This window comes from Aulonocara sp. 'chitande type north' Nkhata Bay, linkage group LG2 (genome assembly GCF_057382095.1).
Source record: "Aulonocara sp. 'chitande type north' Nkhata Bay isolate Kocher_YH1m ecotype deep benthic linkage group LG2, A_spYH_male_GT1.1, whole genome shotgun sequence".
NCBI lineage: Eukaryota > Metazoa > Chordata > Actinopteri > Cichliformes > Cichlidae > Aulonocara > Aulonocara sp. 'chitande type north' Nkhata Bay.
Window position 1 is genome coordinate 29,383,449 of NC_141345.1, and position 10,076 is coordinate 29,393,524.

Below are 10,076 nucleotides of genomic sequence, written 5' to 3' on the forward strand. Positions count from 1 at the left end.
ACAATGTTGCGCGTGCCGCCAGACATTTTCCACGTGTCAGCACAACCGAGACGCGACGAGCCGGGAGCCGGTGAGGCAGACTGCCGCGGGGAAATACACGAGGCAACGATCGTGCAAAAAGATGTGAGTGCATTCTGTCAACTTACTATCTGTGGCCGACATGTCTCCCAGGGATTTTTCTGGACGTCTGTGGTGTGTTGTGCACGTAGGCTTTGCATTATGCCCAGTGTCAATGCAAATCCGTTCTATGTTCTCTGCAGACCCTTGTTCCCACATGGTGATTCGTGTGTGTGTGCTCCCCTCCCATGCCCTCGTATTGGGCGCATCCTAATGGCCAGTTTCCTACCTGGCGACCACCTCCTCCACGCGCCACGCTCGTCCCGTTATTTAAAGAGCCCACACACGAAGTGACATCTGCTTTCTGTTATATAGGAGATCGATCATTAATCATCAGACTGATTTCTCACTTCATAGATTAATTTTACAATAATCAACCAAAAACCACAATGGACAAAGGTATGAGCAGATCAAATGTATTCATTTTGTTTATTTATTTATTTATTTATTTATTCATTTACTACTGTGAAACTTTCTTGAAAAGTTGATTTAAGCCAGAGGGAGCTGATTACACCAAAGTTTGGATTTTGTTTGAGCTGCTGTGTTATTGTGTTGTAATTGTTCACTCAACTGGTGGAAGTAATCCTACTGTGAGCTCTGTGCTGGAATGTGATGGTGATTTGAACAAAGCTGTCAAATGATTTTCTTTTAACCTGCAGTTATCCCTCAAAAAAGGACCACGAAGATTGTCTCTCACCCTGTTATCACCTCGTCACTGGAATCTTAGATTCCACTTTGCCGCGTTGGCGTCATTTAGCCTGTGGATGTGTGTGTCTCTGGTGTAAAGCACATGGGGAAATTTGTGAGTGAAAGCGGTAGCCTGATGTTTACTGTCTTATATGCTTGTGCACATTACTGTGCATGGTTTTCTTGGATCTCTGTAAAATTAAAGAATGAATGGGGGATTTCAGGTGGGTGGAGGGGCGTTGTGGAACAACTGTAGTATAATCTGTCTTTTGACAAAAGGCAGCTAAAACCTGTTGTGGAAATAACAGCATGTCATATTAACAAAAGCAAACAAAACCAAACTTTGCAAACTGTGACAGCGAACGAGTGTAATATGAAACTGATTCTGGTTCAATATTCTGTCTATGTGGCAAATGAGTGTTTTGGGATTGCTTAATCAGGTTAGATTAATGGTTAATCTGTGTGGCCACAGTGTTTGTGGGAGTTTATCTCAGAAGAATTTTTAGCCTAAGGGGTAGAGCCCTTTATATGAACATTTGTCAAACTTTCCAAAAGCTCACATTTGAGTGAGTTAAATGAACTCAGATTGTTTTTTTCTCTTTAAAAATAAATTTAAAAAATAATTTACATCTTAAATAACTTAGAAGTAACATGATTAACCTGATGATCACTTCTTTTTTGTCATATACTTGATAGATGATTCACAGACAGGTACCCTTGAACTTTGACACATCATCCCATGGGAATTAAATCTTAATTGCACATTCATAAATTGTAACTGCATTGCCATCATTATTAGTGTCCATACGCACACACCCACTTACACACATATCTAGCTTCTTGCCAACCCTGTGTGTTCTCTTATGATAGTTCGTAGCAATATGACAGAGTTTTGGAAGGAGCACTCTAAGGCTGCTACAGTGGAGGAGATGATGCTGGATTCTCGTGCCAAAGAACTGACTCAGCATGAGCTGCCAGAGATCCTCTCCATGCTGCCTAGCCTGGAGGGATGCAAAGTGCTGGAGCTGGGAGCAGGAATTGGGTGAGCACACAGCTGCAATAGACTTAGAATTCTGGGAAAACAGTACAAGAAGACAAGAAAGTCAGTGCTTTAAAAGACAGGGATTTAGTAGAAGAAGTATAAGCTAATGGAGTACTGTAATATTTAATAAATGTTTAAAATGGCATATTAATGATGGAGAAACTGAACTCACAGATCATTGTTCATTCAGTAGGCTAGTTCCAGTCATTATACGAATGTACTGTTTACAAGGTTGGGGAAACCTGCAGTGTCCAGATGAACAGAATCAACTTTTTGGGGTTCAGACTTCATTTAGTATAAAGATTTATGACTGAGGAGCACTCGATGAATATATGTAGCAAAAGTCATTTTATATTCTTATGTTTGCATCCAGTCGTTACACCAAGCACCTGCTGACCAAGGCAGCCCATGTGACTGCTGTGGACTTCATGGAAAGGTTTATAGAGAAGAACAGGCAGAAAAATGGCCACCATAGCAATGGTACCTTCCTCCAAGCTGATGTCACAAAGCTGGATGTTCCCCAAAACAGGTGTGTGTTAAGATATCGTCGTTAATATTTAACCTCACTAATGGCGTGGTTCGATGAATGGCACTACTGTGAGTCAGCTGGTCTACTGGCCTGATTCTGAATTATCTCAAGAACATCTGGATAAACTGTCAGAAAATGAGTATATTTAACATACGCAGAAGTGGCTTCAGCAGAGGCTTACCTTGGAAACGATAAAGCTGACATTTGCCCTTTTAAGTGAAATGAAATGACACATTTTTTCCATGAAATCTATCTTCCTACATCCTGCTTCTAGCTTTCTCTTTGAGGGCTTGCACGTGCACATCTGTAGTGTCCCTATGGGACCTTAAACATGCAGAGAGCGAAGAATCACCCCTTTTGTCAGCTATGGCCCACAGATCAAATAGTCTAGAGGGGAGAGTCTGCAGTTTCCAAGCCAAAGGCATCTTAGGAGGAGCATTTAGTAGAAACTGCCTTAACTGTAGCGTATGCTATCATGAATCCCAGTGCATAGAAAAGGCAGAAGTATTATGGCCACAATACACATTCACCACAACTTTGTCCACTTCCCCAAAATGAAACATAAGTTAAAAGGTCACCGTTTCCAGCACACATCATAGGTGTACAAGTGGAAGTAGTAACTCTGAAAGGAGCCAGTTTCGAAAGGCAGAGAGACGACACACACAGCTTTATTTGTTATATACTGAAAATACTGTTGGTTACTGTGATAAAAGAATGATGCTTTTTTTTCCTCAGCATTGATTTTATCTTCTCCAACTGGCTACTGATGTATTTGAGTGACGAGGAGCTGAATTCGGTTATGCAAAAAATGCTTACCTGGCTGAAGCCTGGAGGCTTTCTGTTTTTCAGAGAGTCCTGCAACCACCGGTCAGGTACAGATGCAGAATTAAATTCAATGTTTAAACCTTTATGCTAAATGAAGGTAACTTAAGAAAGATTGTATGAAGTCCTCTGCCTGTATATTTCAAAAAGATTTAATTAGATGTTTGTACACCTTCTTTTAACTGCTCACTTTCTATGCTCCATGGAGATTAGTTTGTTTTCATTCATAATTTTCTACCAAGGTGACAGTAAGATGGATTTCAACCCCACCTGCTACCGTACTGAGGCACAATATAGCCACATGACTACAACAGTGCAAGTGACGGAGCCAAAAGAGGGCCAAACGTTTGGTTTCGACATTGTCTTGAAAAGGAGAGTTCAGACCTACGTTGAGGTAGAGACATTTGAGTCATATTAGGATTGAAAAAAGCACATGGCAGTTTCTGATGCTGGTGTGTGGACATGTAGTTAACCCATTTTACTACTACTTATCTCTGTCACCTTCTCATCCATCCAACACTTACAGATGAAAAACAATCCAAATCAAATCTGCTGGTTGCTAGAGAAGGTCACTCGCTCCTCGAACAGCCAGAATGGATTCAAAACCTTCCAGCAATTCCTGGACAACCAGCAGTACACCAAACGTGGCATCCTGCGCTATGAGAAGATGTTTGGGGCTGGTTACGTCAGCACAGGAGGGCCTAGCACCACCAAGGTAGGCAAATCCCAAATAATATGGCTGGATGCAAATGATAAGTGCGTCTTGGAAGGAAATTTAACAAGTAAAATGCAAAAATATGATTTTGAGTTATAAACACAATTACAGAAAATAACACAGAAAACTGCATGCTTCTGTAAGTATTCAGACTTCTGAGCGTCTAACATTTTAGTCTGGTGCAGAATTTGCATTAAATGCACTGGCAATTTTATTCAGACCCTTTTTGGTAGCAAAGACTGGAAGCGAACGGCTGTTAAATTGAAAGATCTAGCCTAAGATGCACTTCTCCTGTTGTCTAGCAACCGCAACGATATCAGCTAGAGCCGCGGTGAATGACTGAAATAGAGAAAATCTTTATTTTATGTAATTTATTTTACTTTTATTGCAGAAAATTGTGATGTTTCATCTGCGTATGAGCTGAGAACACCACAGCCATGGGCCGAGTTCCTTTAGCTAACAGTTATCTTAACTTTAGTTAGTAAACTAGTTTGCTAGTGTAGCTCACAAGACTAGTCTCATTTCATTTTGAAGGTACAAATACGTCTTAAATTATTGATATTTTATTATAAATAAAAGGGAGCATCTAACAGGAGAAAGATGATACAGATACATGACTTCTTATATAGAATACTATAACACACACTTTAAGTTTATGAACGTGCAATTTACAGGATGAGAGCTTATGTAAATATGACTTCAGCACATCCTGGTTACATCAGTCTGTTTCCTTACCACAGTTCACGGGTCACATGTTTGGTCCTGGAGAACACACTTACCTCAAAAAGTGAACCGTCTGCTCGTTTTTTCCCAAAACATTTAAGTACATTTGGCTTCACACTGGCAAACAGACGCAGCTTCAGCAGAAAACTAACTAGCCAACTAACCAACCAACCAAAGCACGCAGGACCTGTGCCGCATTAAGTTGGCCAAAAGTTAGCTCAGTTCGGCTTTTTAGGATTCTTCTCTGCTGAACATTTGATAAAACTCAGCACTTACTATTAAAGGTTTATTTCTGGACTGCTTTGCTTAAACCGGTCACCATTTTTTCCAAAACGTTTCTTCAACCTTAAAATCGTAATGAATTCTGGGATAGGGTGGGCCACGAAGGTCTATGTCATCTGATGCCATTTTTTTTGACATTTTAGTCTGATGCCAGAGGCTGTTTTGAGCTCATGTCTGAGGACGTTTTTCCTGAGACCTGCAGATGTCCTAAAACAGGGGTGTCCAAGGTTTTAGATGTGTCCTTGATCCAACACAGCTGATTTAAATGGCTAAAATACCTTCTCAACATGTCTTGAAGTTTTCCAGAGGCCTGGTAATGAACTAATCATTTGATTCAGGTGTGTTGACCCAAGGTGATATCTAAAACCTGCAGGACACCGGCCCTTGAGGCCTGGAGTTGGACACCCCTGTCCTAATATGTACACCGTAGTGGCCTCAGTAACTATGAAATAAAAGTTTGTAGCCAAAATAACCTTTACAAAGTTGGCCTCAAAGCCAGGCTGAATCAAAGACAACATTTTTGTGCTAACAGGAGTTTGTGGACCTGCTGAACCTGAAGCCAGGACAGAAGGTTCTGGATGTTGGTTGTGGCATTGGTGGAGGAGACTTCTACATGGCAAAGGTAAGAGCAACCAAGTCACAGGCCACACTTACAATGTTGATTTTAGGGCACTTATCATTATTGTAAAAGCTATAACTGTGGCAATTATTATGTGATTTTTCAGGCATTTGGAGTGGAAGTGCTCGGCTTGGATCTGTCAGACAACATGGTGGACATTGCAATAGAGAGGGCAAAAGCAGAGAATGTTCCATCAGTACGTATGTTATTCTGTTGATTACAACACCAAAGTTAATGGCTGGACTAATGATTTATTTCCAAATCTTTAATGGTATTTACTGTTCCTCAGGTGCGGTTTGAGGTTGCCGATGCTACAAAAAGGACATTTCCAGAAGATTCATTTGATGTGATCTACAGCAGAGACACAATTCTGCACATAGATGATAAACTAGCCCTCTTCAAACGCTTCCATGTGTGCATCTCTTTAAGTCTAAATGGTTTCATTTCATGAATTTCCCAACTTTTCTTGTAATTTGTAGAGAAAAAATGATACAGCACTAAATGTAACAAACATCTTGTTCTTGTTGATATCCAGTCATGGTTAAAGCCAGGCGGACAGTTGCTTATCAGTGACTATTGCTGTGGGAAGAAGCCCTGGACCCCAGCATTCGAGGCCTATGTGAAACAAAGAGGCTATGTCCTGTATACGCCTTCAGAGTATGGCAAGGTAAAAATACTCGTGTATAAAAATGCTAGTAGTTTAAAACTTTGGACTCTTTTCTGATATGTAGATTATATTTTCTGTTTTTGCAATTCAAAATCCTGTTTAACAGTATAAGCAGTGCACTGATCCACTTATGAGTAAATGTGTTTAGAAGAATATAGAAGCAGCCAAATTTTCCAACATTATGTCCAGAGAATAGACTTTGTATGTATGTACTACTGCAGTCCATCAGTTGATGGTGCTGTCCCCACACTGCTTAATCCCTCCTCTGCCTCCCCATCTACAGTTCATTCAGGAGGCTGGTTTCAGCAAAGTTCGAGCCGAAGACCGCACAGCCCAGTTCATCGAAGTGATTAAGACAGAGCTGCAGAGAGCAGAGGTCATTAAAGATGAATTCATTAAGGTGGGAATGCACAACCACAACCACACAGTGTGTCAAAGATTGCACCTTCATAATTGTGTTACGACAGAAAGCTAAATTCCTCCTTTAGTGTGCCATCCAACACACCTGTATCTTTTCCCTGCAGGAATTTTCTGAAGAGGATTATTTTGAAATAGTGAATGGATGGAAAGAAAAACTGGAACGTTCCAACAGTGGAGACCAAAGATGGGGACTTTTTCACGCGACAAGAGACTGAGCTGTTGAAGCTCGCCGTGTTAGAGATAATAAAAGAAAAAAGAAACAATGTTTCTGCTACATTATTCTTTTTCTGGGTATCCTGTTGTCTTTAAAGCAAATCACTGACAACTCTTTCATTATTTTCTGCCAATATACCTTTAACTAAGTGATCTACACTTTGCCATCTTGCATTTCTAGTGAGCAAATATTTTTGGGAGTATAACAACAACGGAGTGTAAAAGAAGGTCCAGACAACTGCGCAGAGTAATCAAGGTTTATTCTGATTAAGCAGGTTGTTGGTGTCCAATTACTTAAATGTAAACAAGTTGAAATGAGTTCTTGAACTAAAAAAAATAGCACTGTTCTCAACCGCAGAGGCAAAATCAATTGACAGCAGATAGATTTTTGAAGGAAGATGCAATGAATTATTTCTAGTTAAATTAACAGGTGCATGAATTAGTTAACAAACAGTGTATTGCAACAAGCTTGAGTAGCTAATACTGAGCAGATAAACCTGAGGAAAACAAATTCAACAGGAACCAGTTAAACTGGTTGAAGCAGTCAGCTCATCTTTTCTGAGCTGTCTGCATTCTCATGACATCAGTTTACAGTTTAAAACCATCAATTGGAGTTGCAAGTATTGCAATTTGCTCATCTGGCTGGATTGCCACATTAGGTAGCTCCACATGTTTGATTTGGCAGAGTTTTATGCCACATGCCCTTCCTCATGCAACCACAAAAAAACTTCCATCTCCTTCCAGGCAAAATAACTAGAGATCTTTTGTTTGGTAGGCAAATGTGTAAACCACTACAATAAGAGCCACGGTTGGTAAAGCATTGCAACATCTCCTAAATCCCAAATGTTTAATTAAATACATAGTTTATCATTTCTTAATAAAAGCTGGAATAAATCAGTCTCATGCATTCTAAAGAAAAATGCCAATAAATAAAAGATAAGTACTCCGTGTTTACCATTAACTGCTTCTTCAAATATTCTTGTATGCCACGTTGATCCACTGTGCAGATTTGCAATAATGATTCTGATCCATTTTTAAGTTTGTGTGTTAACGCAGATTTTCCTAAATGCAAAAAGACTTCTTAACACTTTATAATGCCACTGTTAATAAAAATGAATCGCTAACTTTAGTTAACAGTGTATTACAACAGTCATTATTATTGCTGCTTACTGTTTGGTCAATAGCTGGTTTGTAAATCACTGTAAGTTTGCAACTGATGGTTATAAAACGTGTTTGGCTATAATAAAGCTGAAGCCTCTGTTTCTAATACAAACCAATCAATCATGACCAGAAGCTGTGGTTTGTGTCCTCTTTCACTTACAGTTTAATTTTCATTTCGGTTAGGTTTACAGAAAGGTTGTGGTTTGATTTGAAATACAAGTTAGGAGTGAAACCCCTGTCACTATTGCCATGACACACGCATCACTGCTTTACACCCAAGCACGCCTTGTGTGTAATAAACAGTAGTATTTTATGTCCTGGGAACGAAAAGGAAATATGTCATCAGTGATTAAGCCTATCCTACAACACATATATTTAATAAAATATAATATTGATTCTACAATTATGGCTGTTGGCAAAAAGATATTTCTACAGTAAAGCAATGAATCTTTTTAATTTGAATAGTAAAATATACTTTGCTGCGTAGCCCTTGTTAGTATAGTTTTAGATCCATTCTTACCTGAAAACACTGCCTTAATTCAACAGGGCACAGATTCGACATCCTGGTGGAAACATTGCTCTCAGATTTCACTCTGTATTGGCCTGATAGAATCACACAGTTGCTGCAGATCTGTCGGTGGCACATCCAGGATGCAAATTTCTCATTTCACCACAGAGGTTCCAAAGGTGCTCTACTAGATTGAAATCTGGTGACTGCAGAGGCCATTTGAATTCATTTATTAACTCTTTATGTACAAACTTAGTTTATATGTGGACTCAAACACTGTATTTATCATTCAACAAATATCAACATGCAGAATATGAAAATTTTCTTATCATCAAAAGCTAAATAGTTATCCAAGTCACTACTAAGTGACACTTACAATATTTATGAATTATGATTTATAGCCCAAATCATGTGTTTTTAGATTTTTTTTTATTAAATATTCATTTGCATATATGAGTTTTTAAATTTTTATTGTATTTTCTATATCCATACATCCATTATCTTCTGCTTATCATTATCAGGATTGTGGGGAAAAAAACCTCACCAAAACATGGTGAGGTTTTTTTTATTTGTTAAAAATGTACTGTGTAATTTAACTAGGGGGAAAAAATCCCACTGATGATGCAGAAGTCTCCAAAACTGACAAAACCCATGTATCAAATATGATACTCTAGGCCTTAAGGGGTTAATGCGGGCAGACACAACGTGCTTCACTCAGTGTTCTGCAGGATGTTTATTTCTATGGCATTCTGTGCCCTCTCCACCTAATGACGTCTGTGTTTACAGGCACACAGTGTTTTAACAATCACGCCTCATTCGTGCTATTTTTGTCATCGCTCTCTATTTTTCTGCATTTCCTTTATTTCATGTATGACTCCACAGTGAATGTGGGACCTAACATTCTACACAGACCTAAGTCATCTTGTTTATGGCAGACTTTGTATACAAAGATATAGATATATTTATATCAAAGATAAAGATATATTTACTGTTCCAAGTATATCTTGGAACAGTAAATTACACAAATGCACTCAAATGAAGAGTTCATTTCTGTGCCTCTCTGATATGATTCCTATAGAAAAAACATAACTGACTACATACATACACAGTATATTTTTACAAGGGTTCAGCACTGACGTGCATTCTTCATTTTAAATGGTCATAATAACCTGAGCTCTTTTATTGGGAATGGGAATGAGTGCTTCAGAGCGAAGTACAGAGCATCTCCCTGTCACCAGGGTTACTCACTGTAGCCATGGTTACTCATTGTCAACTGCGTGTGCAGGTTGAGAGGAGAAAGTGCTGCTGTTTAGGCCTGGCATTACTTTGAGCAGCATGAATGATTTTAAGAATCAATAGATTTATTTGTATTTTTCTCAGGTTTCTCTTGATGGTCTAAATAACTTTGTTATGATAAATTATTTTATTTTATTTTATTTTATTTTTTTTCAGATTAGGCCTACGTGAGAAAATGAAGGTCAGACAGGGTGTGAGGAATATGTGTGAATCGTTGACTCAGTGTGTGAGAAACAGATTTGTAGCAACGAACATGTCAGAAGCACTTCACCAAT

The 10,076-nt window shown here is 38.9% G+C and overlaps 1 protein-coding gene across 1 annotated transcript; it reads left to right on the forward strand.

Moving 5' to 3' along the window:
- The first annotated feature begins 355 nt into the window (after nucleotides 1-355).
- Nucleotides 356-8,117, forward strand: pmt (phosphoethanolamine methyltransferase). Its single transcript, XM_086258066.1, has 12 exons — nucleotides 356-516; nucleotides 1,675-1,846; nucleotides 2,220-2,375; nucleotides 3,111-3,247; nucleotides 3,440-3,591; nucleotides 3,724-3,912; nucleotides 5,450-5,539; nucleotides 5,643-5,732; nucleotides 5,826-5,948; nucleotides 6,072-6,203; nucleotides 6,487-6,603; nucleotides 6,728-8,117. Exons 1-12 carry the CDS (start codon nucleotides 507-509, stop codon nucleotides 6,836-6,838), a joined length of 1,479 nt encoding a protein of 492 aa, XP_086114192.1. The 5' UTR covers nucleotides 356-506; the 3' UTR covers nucleotides 6,839-8,117.
- The last annotated feature ends 1,959 nt before the right edge of the window (nucleotides 8,118-10,076 follow it).

What these genes read in the sequence shown, in the direction of transcription:
- pmt (XM_086258066.1), top strand. An exon ending in GAGACTTCTACATGGCAAAG is followed by an intron (nt 5,540 to 5,642) that starts GTAAGAGCAACC and finishes GTGATTTTTCAG; the next exon opens with GCATTTGGAGTGGAAGTGCT. An exon ending in TTAAAGATGAATTCATTAAG is followed by an intron (nt 6,604 to 6,727) that starts GTGGGAATGCAC and finishes TTTTCCCTGCAG; the next exon opens with GAATTTTCTGAAGAGGATTA.